The 23,277-nt window shown below is 38.4% G+C and overlaps 1 protein-coding gene across 1 annotated transcript in view; it reads left to right on the forward strand.

The window, feature by feature from the left end:
- VAV3 (vav guanine nucleotide exchange factor 3) overlaps positions 1-23,277 on the forward strand; it is a gene marked incomplete at its 5' end in the record, with an annotated part of 160,739 nt that overhangs the window by 107,626 nt on the left and 29,836 nt on the right. Inside the window, 2 exons of the mRNA XM_084290678.1 lie at positions 935-980; positions 22,292-22,428. Coding sequence (XP_084146804.1) covers positions 935-980; positions 22,292-22,428 — 183 coding nt within the window. The remainder of the gene's footprint in view (positions 1-934; positions 981-22,291; positions 22,429-23,277) is intronic.

Genomic DNA, 23,277 nt, shown 5'->3' on the forward strand with positions numbered 1-23,277 from the left:
AGGTTACTGCTTTCTGGCTCACCTTGGTTGTGCATCCTGCATCAGCTTATATCAACTGCAAGTAAATCGGAGCAACCTAATTGTTCCCTTTGTTATGCAATGTGCTTTCCCCTGCTTGGTTTGATTAAAAAAATAAATAAAAATGCATGAACCTCCATGCAAGCTAGCAGTTAAAACAAGGTTGCAAAAGCAGATAGTAGTTCATAGATGTGCCTTATTTCACAGTGATGCTTTCAGGGACCCATATTATATGTCCTGGAGAATAAAGTGTATAGAAAAACAAAACACACAAAAACAAAACAACAGCAATAACAACATCAAAAAATCAACCTCATCATTAAAAAAAAGTCTTATTCTTGTTAGTGTTTCTGATTTTATGCAGCTCTACTTAACCAAATTTAAAAGAAAGAGGGAGTGGAGTTACTAAACACGTTTAAGTACTTGCCCGGAAAATTAAGAATTTTCTAGGAAATTCCACATACCTGAAGTACAGAGTAGAAACGGTGAAAGTTTCTACCTTATTAAAGCAAGACAAGAGGAGAAGCAGCCTCACGACTACTGTGTTTGCGGATGTTATCTGGGTCAGATGTTACCAAACTGTGTATTTTTCTATTATCATATTTGTAAATGATTTTTTTTTAAAGTGCTTAGTATCCAAGAAATTGATATATGAATAAACCCTCTGTGGACTAAGAATCTTCTGAGCATCGTGTCAGGAAAAAATAGGATGTATGAATAAACTTTCTGTATTGCTAAGAATAATTTTCAAAGTATGATATTTCTACCAGATAAAGATAATTGTGGTGATGGTGGTGGGGGGAAATAACTTAAGATAACCATCTTTGCCTAGTAGATTGTGGGAATGAAAGGAGTTTAATATGCCTTCATGAAAACAAGTTTATTCATATCCTTAATTTGTGTTTTTGCTATTTAGAAACGAACAAATGGAATTAGAAGAAACTCCAGACACGTGGACCCAGGTTTGTGTCATGGCTTTTTAATAGTTAAACATTAAATAAAAAGAGCAAGAAAACTGTAACTCACTTCATCAAGTTGCATTATGATTGCTATTGTAGTGTATGCAATGTTGACAACCTGCTTCATTGCTAAAGTGAAGGTATAAAGCAATTTCTGGGTTAGCGATTTCAAAGATCTGGCCTATTTTTTTCTTGTTTTCTTGAAGCAGTGCTGCACTTCTGCCTGAACAATGAAATGCCTCTGGGCTTTTGGTTAACTTGACACACCTACTGTACTCTGCAATTAAAAGAAGTGATGAAAAGGAGACAGTTGCTTACAAAGCTTGGGTTCTGATCTGCAGAGTTGTGGGTATTCTCAACTCTTTACTGTATTGGTGCTCAGTGTTTAGCTCTATTGAATATGAGTTGCTCTTCTAAAAGACATAAACCAATTGTAGTTTAATGTAGAATTTAAGTGATTTTAGTTTTTGTTAGTATAGAATAGATATTTTTGTGGAATCATGGCAGCAGCAACCCTTAAGAAAATTAAATGCTTGCTTATAGATTGTGTACTCAAGCGGGTGAATGTTTCCTCCGGAGACCCATTATGTGCCTGAATGAAATACGCAATGTTTTTTGGTGTAACTGTGTGATATTTTCAGTATCATTTTTTTTACAGTAATTACATTTTTGTCCTTTATAGGTTTCTTGTATAGTGTAATTACAGGAGATTTGTTATGCAGATACTATTTGGAAAGAACCTAAGCTGTAGATTATTAAAGATTTCTGGGTCTGGACACTTGAGAATAGTTGAGTCAAATATTAAACAGAACGGCAACTTGATAACACATTATAGCCTGGCAGAGCTAAGCAGTTTTGAAAAAGTAAGAATGCTACTTGTGCCACCAGCATTGCAGCTGCCTTGGCTTGGGAAGTCTAAATGCTCTAACTAGCTGAATCAGACCACACCTTTCTTATGCATGTACCTTTGAGGTGTTTTGGACTGTGTATTGTCACTTTGTTCCCTCTAGTTTAAAAACAACAACAACAACAACAACAAAAAAAACTTCATGATGCCCCTAACTTGTTCTTTGTGTTATTGGGTGCTCACTTTTTCTTCTTTAAGAATTTCAACAAACAGCTCTAAAACTTAGTGTTTCCTCTGCTGGCTATACAAAGAATATCATGAAATCAAGAAAACAATTTGGAAGATGAAAACGCTTGTTCCAAATGGGACTGAGTTCTTTAATTCAGTCATATATAGTGCTGTCAACTACAGTGTATGCTTGCAGAATCGTCCGTACAGGTCTAGATCTTTAAACATGTCTAATATTAGGCTTTGAAAAGGTTAGGTAATTTTGTCTTGGAGAAGTTTTCAAATATACTGGCGGTTTTACTTCTTGTTGAAGTCTGGTAGAAATATTTACATGATCTTTATATACAAAGATACTTTTTAATTAGCTTTTATGGAAGACTAAGTACCATTCAAATCACTGGGGTCATTGAATTAAACAGATTCTTAAGAGCTTTATGAAACTAATGTCTAAATAATGCCTCCCTGTCCCTTTACCTGTACAGAATAGTACTGTGAGTTCCTGAGGGTAGTCTTAATGAGTAAAGTTCTTGGTCCCGAGTTTATTTCTGAAAGCCCATAGAAATGCAGAACATGTGCATTGTTTACTTCATTTAGAGATACTATTGCAGAAGACTATTACAGAATTGCTTCTGACATTATTAATTTTTAATGAAAAAAATTACATACTAACACTCCATATGTATACTTTGACAGTTTTCAAATTAAGTGAACTTTTTAATTTGTATTCTGTCAGCATATGTGTTCTGAGTCCTGCTGTAACTTGGTAGAGATAACAGACATTAATGTCTTGGGTAATCTCTTGGCAACTCCTTTGAATATTCTAAATAATACTGCTCATCAGATATCATGTTGTCTTGAGAGACAGAAGGTGCCATCCAGAGAGCAGCACTCTTAAAAGATCAGTTATTTTGGGCATACATTGCTGCATAGACCCTAAGATCTTTTCAAGACAACTGTCACATAAATCTCTGGAAATCATAGCACCATGGTGATCTTCTTGCTGAGAGCAGTAGTCAGTTATAGATACTGTTTAAGGTCTTAATGTACTGCCTTATTGTTGTTGTTACCATTTCATATATATTTAAAGAGAAAAGTTTGTTGCCTGGACTGGTGTCTGTGTAAGAGGTCTAACATGCTGCTGCTAACCATATTTCATGTCAATGCTATTGAAGCATCGGTACTAATTTAGGAAAGCAGACATTTGCTGTGAATCAATTGCAGGCACCTGCAGTGCCTTAATATGATGGAGTTTATCAGCAGTAAATAAAATTACTGTGGGCAGCAAGTATTTAATACAATCTTTTCAGCATCGTGTTCTTGCCTAGTGTCTTTGACTAGTTTAGTAATGAATAATGAATGCAAGGAGGCTTGGCATAGTCAAGTGTGTGTGTTATGGTTGTCTTTTTAGCTTTGTTACAGACAAATTCAACTTCTACTGACACCATTTAGCCCTGAATGGAGGGGAAAAAAATTGAGAAGTACTGTGAGTGAAGATAGTCTAAAAGAAGCAGTTGTTAATATGAGGGTAGTGGGTTAAAATAGCTTCTGCTGATAGTTTCAACTAACTAGCTGAAGTACCCTAAAAGCAGTAAATTGTTCATGGCTGTATCATTTTTTTTGATGTTTGGTTATAAGTGGCAGTTTCCTCTTTGAGATTTGCTTTTTCTTCTTCTTTGTGTTGGGTAATAAGGAAACATAGAAGGAAAAGTGATTAATAATGGGAAAGCACAGAATTTCCTGGGAAATGAAAAAGGTGTGAGAAAAGAAATAAGTGCAGAAACAGTGCTGATAGATATTTTCTTTTGCTTTCTGATTTGTTCTCTGTCTCTTCTGTATGGCATGTGTTGTGACTTCACCATGTGGTCCATTTGTACATGCCCATCTGAACAGGTCCATCTACATTTTAGGGGAGCCAGATTTTGGAGAGACTTCCTTTGGATTAATTGGCAGATAATAAAAGCCAATGGGTGAATGAACCTGTAAATGCATCTGCATCTCTAAAACTAGGAAGAACTTAGTCCTGCATTTGCATTTTACTGTGGAACTACACAATTCTGCATAAATATGTTTGAGAAATGATTAGATTGATGTCAGATTTTGCCTGGAATAGGCGTGTGGAATGATAATTATATATAAGGTTTTCCTAATGTAAGGGGTCTCATGAAAGCTTCTGTATATGTTTAATTTTAAGCATGTGATTTGCACTGCTGACCTGAATGACAAATGGACCATTCATATGTATATTCATAAGCATAAATCTAAGGTTTTGTGTGTTTTTCTTGAGAAGGATGATGCAACCTGGCATGTTTTTAATAGCAATCATTTTGTATGCATTTTAATAAGAGCAGATTTTTTTCTCAGCTATTGAAATAATATACTGTATGTTTGCTGTCTTTTTATTTTTAAGGGTGTAAAGAGTCTAAATATAATAGGTTCACAGTTTGTTGATTTTAAAACTAGCTTTACCCTAAACACTTGTGCTAATATAAACATTGGAACTTTAATCTCTAAAAGTGTGAAAGCATATTTCATATCAGAAGGATAAACGTGGTAAAAATAGAACGCTATAGAAGCCTTGCACTCAAGATTCAGTGCAGATTAAACTCAAAATCTGATCTGTGAAAGAATGTCATTGAGCATGTTCTGACATCCTAAATAGCTAATTTCTTTGTAAGCATGGATTAAAACGTAGAAAACCTCAGTTCTGAACTAAGGGACAGAAGCAGCAGGCCTCTTGACTTGAAATAAGCTGAAATGCTGACTGAATCTTGTGGGGTGGAGACTGTGTTAACAAGTAATATATGCAAGGACATGTATATTGCTGTTGGGTGAAGCTAGTGTTCAGTCTGAGAGTTCAAAGTTCAAGCAGTAATTTTAAAAAGGGGTATTTATATTTCTGGTTGGTGTCTGGTCTGTACTTGCTTTGTGAAGCAATCCTTTATTATTGATTTTACACAGATCATAATGAAAAGAATCTGAAGGGAATAGCTGGGTTTATGGCCTAGAGCATATATATTATACAAACAAAAAAAAAATACAGCAAGCAGTACAGCAGTGGAGATTTTAATTAGCTGTGGTGGGAAGTGAGCTACTGTGTGCCTCGTACTTGGTTGCAGTTGGGTTGTGAAACCTTCTAACTAGGTTGTATCACTGTTATGTGTTTGATTACTAAACAACGAAACAACATTCAGACATTTGTGTGTTGTGATAATGATTATATCTAGTCTTCATTGTAAAAAGCTAGTAGTAAAATACAGGTGGGTTAAACTTACTTCCTAGCTAAGAATATTGGATCATGAGATATTTCAACTGATGCTGCGTGCTCTGTGACAGTCAAGTTTAACTCTGATTTTGGTTTCAGTGCCAGTCCAAGCATATGTCCAGCCTAAAGCAAAATCTGGTCCAAATTCAAGTGCCAGAATATCCCAACCTGCGGGTAATTCTTTGCCAAGCATGTAGCTGTTGCATACAAACCTACCCTTTTTAACTGAAAATGTGAAGCAGATCTCTGATTTTCTGAAGAGCTATCCAGACAAGGCTTTGGTAGTCCTGATCGATTGTTGCCTTTCCTTGTTCAGCCCAAACACACAGAGAATATCCAGCTTCATAAATAAGAAAAATAGCCTTCTGCAACATTAAGCTCAGTGCTGAAAAATTGGTGCTCAGGAATTTATTTATTCTTCTCAGCAACGAGGGTAGTTCCCTGTGATCCTGGCCAGATCTCTCGTGGCCTATTGCTGACTGACCATTAATATCGTTTTTGAGGAGAGCAATTTATGCTGGTTTTAAGCCACAGTAAAAGGGCTCCCCAAACCACAAGCCAGCATTAAACAAGCCCCCAGTGTTGAGCTTTCTCATGAGCAAGTGAGGAGCTGACCGTAGTCACTAAAAGTATCTCTGTATTACCGCTGTCTTCATCAAGATGGATTACACCAAGGCCGTGTTTGTCTTTACTACAGGAGTTCCTATGTATAGAGTCAAGAAATATATTGATAGGTATGAGGTGTTTGATAATGAATGTTAACAATTATTCTCCCATCAATAGAATGTGGGCGTGGATACCAGCCCCCTTGTTAACAGTTCTTGCCTCTCCTTTCAGACTGAGCAGAGCAAACCATTACAGGCGATACGTTTCTGCATCTTCCTTCAGGACCTTACTCAGAGTCCTGCAGGCTTCTTTCTTTCTGTATTACACATCTTCAAAAAGGTTGTGGGACGGTCTTCCTGACAGCGTAGGCTGAAGCGCTCCAGTGTACGTGAGACATTCTTTTCAGCTTTAGATATTGTGTACATTGAACATAAACGTGAGTTGTGATGGCCAGTTCAAGTACAGGTGTGTATGAAGGAGCAGCTGACTGTAAATGAACTCGGGGGAAGCCTGAAGGAATACTGAAGGAAAGATGTTTGAAAAAACTTGCTTTGGTGATGGAGTTGGTGGTTTGACAAGTCTGAGGTCTTTTGTACTGCTTACTGTTAAGAGAAACTGTAAGGTTCACGATAAAGAAACATTTATTGCATCCTGTAACTGAGGAGGAGACTTGGACGTTGCTGCATGCAGACCAGCCATGAGGACCTGTTTGCTAGGTCCTTTTGATTTAGCTTTGGAATTTCCATATTATAGGTGAAAACATAGCTTAGATGGCTTATAAAAATAAAGGAAAAACAAGCAGCACACCAATAACTAGTTTAGACTTGAAGGAACTCAAACTTTTACTTCTCTGGGAGCTAGTGTCCAGTAACTAACAATTACGTCCAAGTATGTAGAGTTCTGCACGATTTCCCTAGAGATAATTCTGCAGTGTTTGCGGAGTGTCATATTGCCTGAGTTGCTAAAAACTTCTCTGAAATGCTCTATTGTAATGTAAGCTATAAAACCTAAAATGAACTTTGATTATATATATGTAAGACATGCTTAACTATTACGGGTGTTTTATTGGGTTTTGGATGCTTCTCCTTTCCATACGCAGCACCCAAACGTTTTGTTCAAGGTGCATTAAAGTGCACAGTGTGTGTCTCTAGGAATCTGTGTGAACCAGAGCCTCAGGTAAGGATGGGTTAAGTAGGGCAGCCAGGAGTTCTCTTGCTGCAGAAGAAGGGCTCCATGCTCCAGGAAGGCAGGCAGGCAGTGCTTCTTGCCAACACAAGTGTAATTCTGCAAGTTCTGGAGTGGTTCAAGGAGTTGGATTGCAGCTGTAATTTGAGCAACTCTTAGTGTTGACGGCTGTGTTTTGACATGTTCTGCATCATGTGGCTGGGACAGCATGGGGGGTTCAACACCAGATTGAGCTCATTTCCTTGAGGTCACCAGATTCGTAGGAGCAGTTAAGGGAACAGCCCCCTGCAGGTGCATCTCAGCAGCAGTGAATGCAGAGGTTCCCTGAACTCTTGACTTGATTTGTGAGATCGAATTAAGTCTTTATGCCACATCTTAAAGAATGTATCTTACGTTTGGGTGCTCTGCCTTTGTGCTGCAGCACTAATGCCATTTGCTGAGCTATTGTTGTTTCCCAAGATAATGTATTCATCTCTGTTGTGATACAAGAAAGAACATGTCTAATGTTTTGCACCAAGAAATTTTCCACTAATGCATTTCTGGGAGGTGAAGTAGAGTTTTGTCTTCCAATGAAGCATTTCAAATGCAGTTTAATGAATTTTATTTGGGTTGTTATATTTTAAATTGAAATGATTTTTACATTCCTGTTGGGGCAAGGTATTTTGAAAGGTGCCTGTCCCTTTGGCATCTCAGCAGTGTGCTAACATTCAGAGAAGAACATAGCCTTTAGCCTTTTCTTTTAATTAAACATCAGAAGACCCAGATGCCAAAGGGTGAAATATATTTATTTTTTGAACTCTTTCATCCTTGCCCAGTTGGATTGCAAGATGAGTTTGTAGTTGAGTAATTTAGGCTCTTCTGTCTTATTGGATGTGTTTTGGGGACAGTCTCTAGATCTTGAGCAACTAACACTTTATTTTTCTCTTGAGTAATATGGTGTTTCGTACATGCTGAGCATGTATAAATATAACTTTTAAAGTGAGGTCAGTTAACAATTCTATAGCATCGTTTTTTCTACATAAGGAACTATCAGCTTGGAGCGTTCTGGGAAAAATGTCACTGTGTGGAGGGAGCTGGCAGGCACAGAAGATAAGATTGGGATGAAAGTGGACAAAACAGGCATTGTATGATCAGTAAAACCAAAATGATACTGTTTTGCATTTTAATAAACAATACAGCAGAATTTTAAAAAAGTAAAAATAAGAGGGGAAAAAGACGTGTGCAGACCTGAAGTTGCCTTTAGTTACCATGGCAAGTAGAAAGGAATTGCACAGTATTTTGCTAATGTTTATTGGGACTTGTAAATCTCTTATTCATCCTCAAGAGAAATACTGCGTTTACCCATGTATTTCCATATCTGATTTTAATCTTCAGGGTACTGTTGTTCTCAGAAGGCAAAACAAAGTAAGGCAATGATTGATTAAAAATAGTCAAAAGTTACTGAATTTTAACATACTCTAAAGCATATGGTTTCTTTTTTTGTGGCTCGCTCATTTAACTAAATCAGTATTTGATCGCTACTTCAAAGTAATTCTCACACAAAGAATTTGGGAAACAGTGTAAAACTAAAAGCATCCATCCCATGGGAGAAAAAAGATTGCTGAAAATTCACAGAAGAGAGGCTCACAGAACTGCCTCAGCCTTCTGCCTAAGGAAGATTTTGCAGCTTGGTAGAAGGGGCCAGAGGCAAGACCCTGAGAAACTGATGTAGCTCTTCAGAAGAGTTTTTAATCTGCTCACCTCTTTGAGCTTCCAAGAGAAGAGAACAATGAGGCTGAGCTGGGCTGCGGGCCAAGCTTGCCCAGGTTCGATTCTTGAATGGTAACCAATTAAATGGATGCTTAGGGATAGAATATGGAGTGAGATGTTGTGGTAGTTCCCCCCTGGAAGCTCTTGGTTTTGTTTCTTAGCTCTTAAGAAAAATATGTAGAAACTCTTGTTTTTCTCTTTTTGAGCCAATCTAAAGTCTTGATATTCACAGCATCCTTTCACTATTAGTATCGTAATTAGTCGTGTGAATAAAGTAGTTGTTTTAAAGCTGCTGACTGTTACTACTACTACTTTCTTGGTTTAAAAAAAAAAAAAAAAGAGAAAGTGAATAGTAATTGGATATTTTCTCTTTTCACGCTGTGCCACTCTTGAGTTATGTCTGTCATATCCCTTCTAGTCATCTCTTCCATCCCTTATCTGCTTAATTATTCTGATACAGAAACTTTTTGGTTTCTGACCATACTTTTTGCTTGTCTGCATGCTCATAGATCCAAGAATGATCTTTCTCACCAAAACTGCATGCATCCTATTGTACAGACACTTCGGTTCATGAAATCTCCATTTCTTTCTAAGTAGCGTTCTTCTCAAAGAAACAATTTTGTATCTTCTGCAAGCCTTATTAACCCGCTGTTTACTCAATTTCAATACTGCTTATCATTTTTTTTGAACAATAAAAACCAAGTATTTATAAGGGGAAGACCTTCTTGGAAATGTATTTCAGAAAAACAAACAAACACTACAATCTTCCACATCCTATGCTTTTGCTGCTTCTTTTTCTGTGGGAACTGTCTCATGATGAAAACTGGAGGAGAATCTGATAGTGAATCCTGTTAAAAGTGCTTTGCTGATCTGTTAGCGTATCTATCACCTTGATGCTCATGTTTGTTGTCTGCTTCTAAAGTATGTGCCCCGTTTTTCTTCATTGTTTTATTTGTTGCGTTAGTTATCTACGCTTATCTATATATTTGCAAATTGTGGTTTAGTAGTAGACTTTACCAGGCTGCCTGGTACAAACATGAGATATTCATATGAGGGCATCTACTGATATCAACTGAATTACTGTAAAGCACTGCTTTCACACTCAAAGTCATTTATTTCTCTGGTACTGAGGCTGTTTTAAGAAATAGGTTACAGATCATGATTAACAATTCAGCAATTTCATATTTGAATTCATTTAGCACTGAAGAGTCATTCCTAGTAGTGACAGTACAAAAGTGATCTGATTTTTTTTTTTTTTAGTGGAATCAATTAGTTCAACTCTCTTGTTTTAATTCTTTGATGTTGTTCATCCAGGGAAAAAAAAGGTAAGGTAACTTTATAAGGAATTCAAAGAAAGTACTTGAGTTCAGCTCTCTTTACTGCTCCTGCTGACCTGCAAATAAACAGAAGACTTGTTCAGTCTTGCACTATTCATAGCTTGCATTTCTTAATCTATAGTGCGTAACAGGGAATTAAATAGTAACTTTATTATCTGGTACCTTGAAAACTGCCCTGGTTCATAACCTTAGAGGTTATTCTTTAACCAACTCACTTGGAGTGGCAGATGTGGGGAGAGGAGAGAACATGAAGCTCTGTCTTTTAGTTCACATGGTAAGCAGCATGTTTACTCTTCTTGGATTTTTTTCCCCTTAATTGGTTTTGACAGCAGCAAATCGTATGAATTATGAAACAGTAACAAAAGGTGCAGATGTGGATCCCAGCTTTTCTTCCAGAGTAACGGGTCATCTCTGGCAATAGCAGTTGTCTTGCAAGTATCACTGGTAATTTTAGTAGAGTGAAATTTGCATAATGCCAGTAAATCTTCTACAGTTTATTTTTTTCTCCTGTAAGATCCTACAATTTGCCTTACAGTTTTCACCTTTTTTTTTTTTTTTTTTTTTTTTCTTGATCACGGAGAGAAGAGGATAAATGGGGAGAGACTCAAAAGGATGAGTAAAAGAATTACGGAGATTTAAATCTGACTGCTCTTGGGTGTTTTACGCTGCTTTTGTTAGCTCTCTGTTTCTGATGCATTGACATATGTAGCTGTACGTAGCTCTGCACGTGGCTCAGGCATCTGAGAAATACTGAGTGAGCAACTAAGCTCGAAGTGCTGATGCTGGGATTTAAATGCATAAAGGGCGTTCGTTGTCAGAGCGGGATTTTTGGGAGGAAGAACCAACTCCATGAGCTCTGCTGATGTCAGTTTGATCTCTGGTGGTTCTTCGATGTAACTACAGGCTGCTGCCACAAGGTGTGGTCTTCCTTCCCCACCTGGGTATTCCCTCACTCTATTTTTTTTAAACTATAATGGTTGTCTGGTTATAGGACTAAGTAGCTTCAGAAAGTTGATGAAAACCTGGTCATGAGAGGAGGTGATGGTGACGAGGGCATGATAAGTGATTTCCTCTGAGATCGGGTTGCTGAAGCAGTGCAGTCCTGTGGCTGCACATTTCGGGAGGGGGGTGCAGCAGAAACCGTTCACACTGGCTTCTGTGGAACATTAACTCTCGTCCTTTGCTGTTTTGTGACATGATTTGTGTCCTAACAAATTTCCCAGCATTTCCTGGAGCACACAATCCATGTTCATGCTGCAAATAGAGCACAGGAGGTCTCTCGCTCATGGCAAGATGTAGATGAGGGGTATACATGTGTTTATTTTATTTTCTTATGTAGGAATTGGGAAGGAAAGAGGCCAAAAAGTCTTAAGATGTAGCCTGATTGTTATGACAAGACTGACATCTAGACAGAGGACTAGATGTGGTTCTGATCTCTGCCTGTGATAATTTAGCAGTAACAATTTATTTCAACAAAAAAGTGACCGTTGATCACTTTATTGTACACTTGGGTTTATATCTTTATGGGGAACACCCTTTTACTGCTTGTTTATTTATCATGTGATCCGTGTTCAAGTAAAGTACGTAAATGATAACAGAAAATCAAGCTATTTATTTTTTATACAATTTTTGCATTTGTACTGAAATTGCAAATAGTTTTCTTTGTTAAAAAGGGAGAGACTTTACAGAAATTAGGGCATCAGAGTTGGGTGTAGACTGTGATATGCCAGTCATGCCAGAAGAGAGAGGGTACTTTATAAATGAAGAGAGTGAGATGAAATAATATGTAGGACATGCATGTATGTACAGAGTTTGTTACATTCATTGGATACTTGAAACATGGCCTGAGTTTGTGTACAGGTATGTCGACTGAATGAGGCCAGGGATACTACAAATGCATGGAGAAGCTGGGCATATCACAAAACACCATGCCCTTTGCACTTCTTCCAAGTTACTTGCACAGGCTGCCGGTGCTTCAAATGTGCAAAGTATGCAGGATAAAAATGAAATCACAAGGACGTATTGGGGATAAACAATTTCATCTACAGTGTGGTAACAGTGAAATCATAATTCTTGACAGTGCTCGTCTATATAGAAGTTTCCATGCAAAGAATCTTTATTCTGTGCTGAGGTTTTTTTTGTATGTAGGGTAAGAGCTGCCGATTAAGAAGTGAAAGATACCTGCCACAAGAAGGGTAGAGGCTAACAAGAATAAATATTGCTTGAGGAGGAAGACCACAAGAGTGTTTAACTTGGAATGCTGAAGGATTACGCAGCATTATGAAGAGGGTGCGTGCAAGCGAGTTTAATCCGTCATTTGCTGGAACCTGCCTGCTTTGTCAGGCATCTGCCACTTCCTGCTCGTCTTATGTAATCAGTTAAAGCAACTCTTTTGCCAGAGAGTTTGTTTCTTGTAATTAGCAGAAACTGAGAGGAAGGTCTTTTATCTTAGAGTCAGATGCTATTAGTCAATACAGAGCACAAAAGAAATGTGAAAGATAATTTCTGTTTTTGCAGCGTCTGATGAACAAAATCTCAGCACATTTCCCGTAATGCATATTTTTAAGTTCTATTTGAGACCTGCAAAAGATGCTAGCTGGCTCAAGTCTGCCTTTTTATGGATTATAATACGTACAGTTACCACCTTGCTGTCCACAGATTACTTAAGTGTACAGATAGCACAGTCAGCAGGATGACTAATTCCATTTGTGCTGATTAGACTTGTTGAGAGGTAGGGTTGCCTCCCATCATGCTGTGCTTTCAGGTACACTGCAAGAGAGACTGGACTATCGTACTGTTACTGCAGTGCATATATTTTTTAGAAAGCACAATTTTCTGTTGTTACTAAGCTCTCCAACTTTTGTTCAAAATTAGTCACTGAACGTGCTACAGCTTACTCAACAGAAAATGCTGAGGTCCTGTTCAAGGTTCAGGACATTTCACTGTATTAAATTTAGCTCACAAAGTTGGCTCTTGTTCTCCAGCCTTTTTCTTCTGACTCCTTGCCACAGGATTATCTGTGGGCCTGCAGAAGACAGTATGAAAAATCAGCTTGAGGTAATTATTTCTCCAAAGTCATGGATTATTACTATTTTTATTTCCAAGATTTGTCCCTTTTTTTCAGAGGCTTTTGCTGCACACAGTCTCCTTCTGTCCGGGCACACCTTCATAGCTCGTCTATAGTATCTGCCCAGTGAAAGTTGTTCGCTCCTCAGGGCATAAACTTGTTGGAACAAATACACCTTTTAGAATGCCCTACCTGTCTTTGGGACCACATTAAAAGACATGGTAGTTAACTATGGCTAATCTTCATACCTTGTACCTTTATATAAAGCAGCACCTTACTTACCACTATTTTAAATTCATATGATAAAACTCTGGTTTGCTCAGTTTTTAAGAAAATAATGAGGATTCTTAATTTTGAAGCAGTATTATTTTTAAAATTCATATTCCCGAATCACTCAGTAGATTACACTAAAATAAAATGTCATTTATTTGTCAGCAGAAGCAAAACCAGTGTATTTTTGAAACCTGGTTGTTATTTGTTGATTCACATAACAATATTTTAGCACTAGGGCATTTCTAATGCTTGTTCAGAGTACTGGGATAAGTTTCAATCTAGACAATTCCAAAATCCCTTACTCTGCCAAAGATACCTGCTTACATCACTGAAAGTAAGGACCAGTTGCCTGCAGAAGTTTTTGAAAAAAACATGAGAGATTATACAAAACATTTGTTTGAAAGAAGACATGCCATGAAACAGAAAAGAAGTGTTTCAGTGAAAGAAAAGTAGTTTTCAGTCCAGTTTATCACAAAATAAACGTGATTGTGACCCTTGTAAAGTTAGTGACCTTCCTAGCTCTCTGCCCCTTTCTTTCAGTGCAATCTTTTCAAAACTGTCTTTTTGGAAAGGATAAACTGCAGGCATCAAAGTTTTAAATAGTAAATGCAAATTTCTGGGTATAAATAATAAGCTGTGAAGGGCACAACCAGGTCTTCCAGAGCAGTGCACTGAAGTTTTCAGTGTCAAGCTTGAAGTACAACTGGAGTTTAGTGGAGAGGTCTCGTGTACTGGTGATGTTTGAAAATGGGATTCTTCATTGCTGCAGTTACACAGGGATGTACGAGACCTAAGTGTGCGTGTCTGTCAAGAAATAAGGCGAAGCAAAGCATTAAGTTCAGCCTGGACTTGGCAGCCCCTACTGAGGGAGGAGTATCCATCGCAGTGAATGTCAATGCACCCGTGCTGCTGATGTTCCTAATGCTGCTCTCAGTGTCAGCATTAAAAAGAGCTATTCTCAAATATCTTTGCTGAAAAAAACCCACTACCAAAACCACTAGCTAACTAGCGCTTTTGTTCAGAGCGAGGGAAGATGTCTCTGTGCATTGTTCTTAAACCAAACTACTTCAATCTTAAATACTTCTACACAGATTTATTTTTATTTTTACTTTTTTACAAGTTGCATAGTTTCAATAATTCAATCATGTAACTTGAATAACACAGCTAGCCTCATTCCTTTTCCATGGAGGGAAATCTTGCTATGATCTGCAGTGTAACGCCAAGTTTTGTGTGGGTTTTCTCTGGAAATGGAGCTACAGCTGCTTACCGGGAGAATTCTTGCTGCTGCTCAGGTCTACAAAACCCAAAGAAGCAAAAGGACTTCCGAAGCTGTAGTGTTTTTCTGTTTCTGATAACAAGTTGTTGATCAGACTGTTAGCAGACAGATTTTTTCCTCCCACACAGCATCATTTTAATTGATGGTTGACCATTTTTGCAGAGGTCTTTGCCAAGAATACAGCTTACATACACAGCGTTAAAGAGAAATGGTGGAAAAAGTCTTTGAATAATTACAGGAAAGGAGATTTGATGAGCAGTAAAGGACTGGAGAGAAATCTTGAGTTGAGGAAGAAAATTTGTTGAGAACAGGTTAGAGAGCTTTGATCTCTTTGGTAGTTCTGTTTGTCCTGTGGGATGGCAGTCCTATCTCCTAAATCTCCTGTCTTGAAGTGAAGGAGAAATATGAACGTGGTTTGGAGTGTGTTACAAATTCGTCATCTGAATCATGAGGCAGTGAAGATTTCCTCCATCTCTGCTAGGGAGTTCTCTGTGGAAGGGAGTTCTGGCTGGGCTGCATAAGCAGAAATTTAAACAGTTGAGCAAGGCTCATGGCAACCATGAATTTTTTAAGAATCAGCCTTCTGAAGTCTTCTGACTTAAATTTGAGTGAAACAGCAAAACCATTGTTTGTGGTTAGTCATGTGAAAAACACGGAGTCTGTACTGAATGTTACTCAAAGACAAACTAGTACTCAGAAGACAAGCAGAAGTGAAACATTAAAAGCTGTCTTGGGTACCCCCAACGTTTCAGTCATCTTGCCTGGATGTAAGATTTATGTGCAACATCTAAAATTAGAACTTTAATTATGATGACATTCAAAAATAATGACTTAAGATGGGGAGAATAATAAGTTCAATTAAATTATCTTTTGAGGTATGTCTGTGTACTTATTCACTGAATTAATTTTGTCCAATAGTAATTATTTAAATTATTGCCTCTCTGAAAAGGGCACTTTAAAGACTGCGCTGGCATGTTCCATGTTCCGTCAGTTCTGTAACTGGGCAGAAGTCACTCAGCTTAAAAGTAAAAAAGCAAACAAACAAACAAACAAAAAAAACAACTGCAGCTATTGTCTTTCATGTCTTCAGCAGACAGTCCTGTAAGCTGCGTGGTGGTGTTGCTGTGCTTGGGTCCTCTCCCCAGCTACGAAGTCTTTCTGGAAAGCTTTTCCCTTTGGCAGTAGCTGTATAATGCTGTTGACTTCCCCGGTTGCAGAAGTAGATGCCACTGGTAATGAATTAAGAAGCAGTTCTCTCGATAAAATGCAAGAGAAAAATGCTTTTAATTCTGCAAGGCAGTCATTAGGAACAGGGATTTGAAGCAATGATTGACCTAAAGCTAGAAGGGCTGATTTGGAGGACGTACAGAGGACTTTGTTTTTATGTACTCCATGCTCAGAGTAGAACGTCTCTTTAATTAGCTTTTCATAATAGTAGTGTTGAACTAAGACAGATAGTACCAAGAAAGATGGTAAAGGTTTGGTTTTTTGTATGTGTATAAAATCAACAAATTGTCATGGATGCTCAGTGTGTAAGTCTAACTCTGTCCACCTGCTCTTCACACTCCTGTCCCTAAGAACCCATCTATTTTCCTCTCTAAGTGATTTTTTAAGCTCCTTATTACTTTATTATCTGCAGTTATGCTTGATCTGAAATCTTCACAGCCTAACTTGACTGACTGCAGTATAAATGCTAATTTTGGGTTCCTTTGCTTTTACTTAAATGTGGGGTTTACTTTGCCTGTCAGTCTTCGGTTTGTGCTGTTAATACATTTGCTACACTGTGGGTCACTGTTCAGATATTTAATCTGATGACACAACGAGGTGCTGCCATGAGTTGCTTTGCCCTTATTTCCTTGTTGAAGGGTGAAGGTGGCTGGAGATGTGTCTGCTCGGAGAACTGAGACAGTATTTCTTCTTGTCTTTGCTATGGGAGGCTTATCAATCACAGGATGTCAGTCTGCTCCTTGTCCTTGATGCACTGCCTGTTTTTCTTTTTCTTTTTTTTTTTTTCCAGCTATAAAAATAAGTAACAAAGGTTTGGAACAAGTTCCGAGTTTCCAAATAGACACCTAGCATGCTCTTTTGGGGAAAGAAAGAACAGAATCAGTGAGACTTCATGTCATTTCCTGTAAGAAAGGCAGCTCTCTTTGTGTTGAGGTTCTGCAGACATCAAGACGTGGCCCTGGCAGATGGTCTGAAATTCTTTCAAATTCAAAGCTTCTTGAAGTCAGGAGGCTTCCTTCAATTATGTTAGTGGCTTTTGGATCAGCTTATAAATACTTGGGAACTGGGATGCATTTTCCTAGAGAAAAACCAAGTCTTTCTTCCTTCAAGACTCACGTTAACTAGGAGTGCATGTTCGGTGCAGATAAAGCTGCTTTATGCCTTTATGCTCCCAGTACATAGTGTATCCACCAATTCACCCTTGTATCCTGGTCTCCCAACCTCTGTCATTATTCTGTATGTTAAAATGATTCCTGCCCGAAGTAGAAACCACGTTCTGCATTGTTTGGAAATAACAGATGCTGGCATCAATTCTGACAGATAGAGGTTATTGTAGGGCATACATTATGCATGTTGTTGGCAAAAAAAAAAAAAAAAAAAAAAAAGTCAGCATTTTGAAATCTGCACGAAACTGAGGGTCATTCAGTGCCTTTCATAAATGGAGAGCTGCTGTAAGGGATGTAAGTAGTTTATATGAAACGATGAGCACATACATGATGGGTATCCTAACTTACTCTGTGCTGCTCCAGTTCTGAAATGTAACCTTCCGTGACTCTGGGTGCCATCCAGAGGGACCTGCACAGGCTTGAGCGGTGGGCCTGTGCCAACCTCCTGAACTTCAACAAGACCAAGTGCAAGTCCTCCACTTGGGGCAATCCCAAACACAAATCCAGGCTGGGAGGAGCATGGGCTGAGAGCAGCTCTGAGGGGAGGTGTTGGAGGTGCTGGTTGATGAGAAGCGCACCGTGAGCTGGCCATGGGCGCTTGCAGCCCAGAAAGCCACCTGCATCCTGGGCTGCATCCAGAGCAGCGTGGCCAGCAGGGTGAGGATGGAGATTGTCTTGCTCTGCTCTGCTCTTGTGAGACCCCACCTGGAGCCCGGTGTTCAGCTCCAGGGTGTGGGCCCATCAGAGTGAGCTCATCCAGCGGAGGCCATGAGGATGATGAGAGGGCTGGGGCACCTCTCCTGTGAGGTCCCTTCCAACCCCAACCCGTAGCTATAAGATTAAAGCTCTCAAAGGTGTGGTGTGTTTTATGAAAGCTATTCTTTTTCTATAATGCAGCTAAACTAGTACTTATTTAACTCCTACTCTAGCATGCTTTCTGCTTTTCTCACAAGGTTTGCTTCAGATAATCAATTTGCTTAGATCTGTGACCCACAGCTTGGCTATGAAGACATTTCTAGAAATCTTGATGTTTTTCTGCTTTTCAAGTGAAGCAAGATTTAGGAATTTATTTATAGAATAACTGGGCCAGTTTGCTCCTTGATTTGAAGGTCAGAAACTGCAAAGCTGGTTTAGCATCTTAAAATTAGGCAGGAAGCTTCCTGACAGAAGCTTTCAGTTATGTGGAAATGTGACGTCGTGGAAATCAATGAGATTTTGGTTGGAATGTTATCTGCTTTTAAACATAATCGTGAAAAAAAATAACTTTTTGCCAGGTATTTTTCCAGAAGTTTTCTGGAGTTGCCAGATACACTTGATACTGCAGCTATGTACATGGTGATGGCAGTCTCTAATGTTAATTGCATTTTACATTCTAGTCTTCGTTTATTTGTGATAAATTTGTGGTTACACTCAAAGCAGTTCTGTAACATGCCACTTTTTCCCGTCTGTGTTGTTTTCCAGCAGGTACTCAGGTTTGTTAACAAGTATATTTGTGATGAATCCATGTGCAAATTAAGAAAATAACCTCCAGAATATTTTTCTTGTCTATCTTGATTTTGTCTGAGCTTCATTCAAACACTTGATATAGAGGCTCAGAGGAATTGATCTGTTACGAGAGGAGGCTAGAAACCTGGCTCATTTAGACTAGCAGAATGAAAGTTAGCAGGGGTGTGATTGCTGTCTGTAACAAATGCAGGCAGGGAGAAGAAGTATTCAGCCTGTACCCACTAGGTGAAATGGATCTAAGTTGGCCATGAACTGATTTATGTCGGACGGCAGAAAGTGCTGAAATAGAAGTTTTGAAATGAACAGCAGCAACAAACAAATTAGTTTTAGGATAAGCTTGCTAAACAGATAAAATTGAATGAGCTGGTTGCTCTGGTAAGAATGGATGGGATTAGATCCATCACACCTCTCTGTTCTGTAATTAACATTGCTGTAGGATTTTACAGAATTAAGCATATTGAATTATATGCGAGTATTCTAGGCATAGTATATTCCAACATGATTAATTCTTCATTATATCTTAAATACTTCTGCTAGTTCACACCCTGCGTTTTTTCAAATTCTATTGGCCTGGTTTTCAGAGATGCCAAAAATCATAATTACCAGTGAAATACCAGTAAATAAAAATTACAAGTAATTTTACGCATTTATGATTAACTTAGTTTCAGAAATGTATTGTCTTAAAGGAAAATAAACCACTGCAAACAACAGGATTTGCACTGAAAAATGTACGAGAATTTCTTCATTCTCACCTGAGATTAATATGAAGGTGGCGTTTTACGTATGCTGTTTCTGTACATTAGGAATGTGATAAACTAAATCACCTGATACAGCGTTTCATAAAGCAAATAATGCTTTGGTAGGTTTGGGTAGACTTCCATGTCTGTCTGTAAGATGAAGGCATGCTCGCAGCTAATCATGTATGCAGAGCTATCATCTGTATTGTGATGAGGGATTTTGCTTGCATTAGGATGAAGTTGTCAGCTTTGAGTCGCTGCTTGCATGCAGCGTTGCCTTCGTTTGCCACACAATAGGTGCAGTGTTCCTTGATGCTCGGTCAGAATTGCAAAGCGTGACAGCGTTAAGCTGAGAAATAAAGCAAGGCCTGGTATTTACCTAAGTAGAATAATGGCCTGGTGGTAATTAGGTGCCCATTTTGGGTATACCAGTAACCTGAAGAAATAGTAAAAGTTATGATGTAATTTGGGTTGAGTAATGTAGGAACTGGTATTATTTCGCTTAATGTTTCATCAGCACTTGGGAGTATTATTTATCCTTAACTACAGAGTAGTAATTATTGAATGTGATTTCTTTCATGTTTCATACAATTTAGAGGAGATCACGCAAGAGATGACAAATAATTGTGCTTCTTGCCACCTGAATTGCAGCAATGATCTTGCAGCACAATTAGGTCTTTTCCAGACGGACCAATCCTTTCTGTTAGCAGTTAGTCACTAACCTGGTCTCCTACGACAGGACGACCTGCTTCACAGATGAAGGAAAGGGAGGTTGTTTAAATGGCTTTTAGTAGAGCATTTCACGCTTTTCCACAGTATTTTTTCTGGGGAAACTGTCTGCTTGTGGCTTGCACAGGTGAACAGTTTGCTGGGTGAATCTCTGGAGTGGGCCCTTGGTGTGTTTGTGGGCAGCACCACGTGGGGTGGGATTGTCGATCTGCTGGAGGCTTTGCGGAGGGATCTGGACAGGTGGGATCAGTGAGCTGAGTCCAACCACATCGCACTTGAGAAGGTGAAGTGCCAGTTCTGCTTTTGGGTCGTAACCCCATGCAGTGGTACAGGCTTGGGGAAGAGTGGCTGGAAAGTTGCCCAGCAGAAAAGGACCTGGGGGAGCTGGTCGACAGCCGACTGAGCGTGAGCCAGCAGTGTGTCCAGGTGGCCAACACACCTATGGCATCCTGGCCTGCATCAGGAATAGTGTGGCCAACAGGACCTCGGGAGGTGATGATCCTCTTGACTGCAGCACTGGTGAGACCACAGGTGGAGATTGTGTTCTGTTTTGGGTCTCAAGTTGCAACAGGAGAGGTTTAGACTGAACATGAGGAAGAAATCCTCTTGGAGAAGGGTGGTCATGGCTGGGATGGGCTGCCCAGAGAAGTGAGGGAGTCACTGTCCACGGAGGTATTTTAGAGATGTGTGTGTGGCACTAAGGGACATGGTTTAGTGATGGGACATGGTAGGTCAGGTTGGTGGCTGGACTTGATGTTGAAAGTCAAACCCAGGTGACCCTGATTGTATTACTTTACAATAAGAAACTGTTTAAACAGGGCTGCCCAGTGACCTTGACTTTGTGTGCCTTCACTCTTATTTGTACTATTAGTATACATTCTTACACAATCTTACTTAACCAAGAAAGCTTGAGGTTAAGATTATAAATGGATATGCCCACTTAATTATAGTAATCTTGAAAATTCAATTTGGAGGGAAATTATTACACAAAGTATAATTTAAAGGTAGAGGGAGAGTGATCAACAGTAGACCTGTTCAACTGAAATGATGCTTTCCTTGGTAATATAAAGACTGGAAAAAATGTTATCATAACATCTTTTAAGTCTTCGCTATGTTTCTTATGGAGCTGGCACTTCTTCACTTGATTTCAAGTATTCGTGTAATATCACAGGACAGTGTTTCACTGCAATACACTAGCTGTCCATAATGCTTTAAGTATTTTTGTAAAAGTGCAGTTATAGTTATAAGAACATGGAGTTAGAGTACCCACAATATTCTCTTCCTGCTGAATTCTCCCTCCCCCTTATTTCATATCTACTGGGGAGGGCTCTTGAACTAAGTCAGAAACAATGGCTTAATTATAGAGGTAGTGAGAATAATCTTTGAGTGAAATATTTTGTTTCTCTAGGGGTGGATATGTAACCTTTGTTATGGATGTGCACCCTTTAAATACAGAAATAAATGTGGTTCAGCTGTCTAAATGCAGCTGGTATTCATTTAGAAGTAGTAGTGTGCAACCAGAGTTCTTGTCTTGAAAATGAAACATGAAATTGATCTAAGCTTCACTACATGTAACCCAAAATATTGTCAAAAAATGAAGGAATGTCAGCCTTATTCTCTTGAACATGTTCACTAGAGCAGTGGGCTCTTCGGTAATATTGATCTAAAAGCTATGAAATTGTCCATATTGGTGTTTTTAATACCTGTTCATCACAATTCTTTGCTGAAAATTACAGAGATAACATTGAGATTTGAACCTTACATAGATCCAGGGATCTCTGCACTTATAAAAGGAAGAGGAGGGAAAGCAATGAAGGAGGAGGCTCTTCTAGGAAGAGTCTTCGTGAAAATGAAACAAACTTTGCCCTAAGAAGAAGGAAGGACAAATTACTTTTTTTCTTGCCCTTTTTTTTTTTTTTTTTAACAATTTTTAAATAAAAAAGTGAGGTGGTATGTGATCGTATACTTTCATGAGGTAATAATCAGGTGAAAGAAATAGTCTGCCTTTGTGCCATAGTCAGATACCTATTATCTTTTGGATGCTTTTATGATCTTCGTACTTCATAAATTGTTGCTAACTAAAATATATTTGTTTTTTGTTTGCTTGTTTTTGTTTCAGGTTTACCAAAAATGCAAGTAATTCGAAACTACAATGGAATACCACAACCAGCGCCACAAGATGGTCCACCGTTGCATATCCAGATCGGGGACACTATTGAACTTATTACTGGCGATGCACATAGCTTATTTTGGCAGGTACTGTATGGTTTACCAAATAGTCATTAATCCCAGATAACAAATGTGTTGATATTTTGCTTTTGTAACTTCCTTTTTTTCTTGAACAAGGAAAATCTGATTTGTTTTAACCAAAATAAATATCTAATACAGCTGTTCTTACTTTTGAAGTACCAACAGTACCTATATTGTGTAAAGCTTGAATGTTGCAGCTTAGAGTAAAACTTGTAGTGAGTAAATCTGCAAGACCAGGACATAGGTAGCAATCCTTCTATTGAAATTATTGGAGATAAGGAGAGTGTTTGACACATAAATGGCAAAGTCCTATGTATTTTCACTCATTGCTTCTCTGGCATGGCAGAACTCGAATTTGTATTGGCAAAACTCAGTTACAGGTAGTAGATTTATAGGGGAGAGAAATTGCTCTGCAAAACAGAACCACACCTAAGCATCCTGATTACCTCTCAAGTCATTCGAGGGTAGTTTTTATGTACAGAGGACAAGTATAATCTATTGACGGCAACATCAGTTACCCTGATAGAAATTGAGTATCACATAATACATATCACTACTGTTAATTAAATTTATTTTTAGTTGAGCACTATAAAGGAGAATTAAAAATGCTGGAAGGTTTACTTACTTTAAAGATAGATGTACGAAAATGTCTCATTTTCTTTTTTTTTTTTTTTTTTTATACTGGAATCCTGCATACTACTGATGTTATTGGATTATAGATTATTGGATTGAAAATAGAGCAAAGTAGAAGAACATTCAGGGTATTAATAGAACAATAACAGGGAAGCATCGGCTGTCTTCAATTGTTGTAGATGTTTGATTTTTTTTGTTTGATTTTATTTTTTCTTTATGGCT

Source organism: Netta rufina (assembly GCF_964035555.1).
Source record: "Netta rufina genome assembly, chromosome: 8".
Classification (NCBI taxonomy): domain Eukaryota; kingdom Metazoa; phylum Chordata; class Aves; order Anseriformes; family Anatidae; genus Netta; species Netta rufina.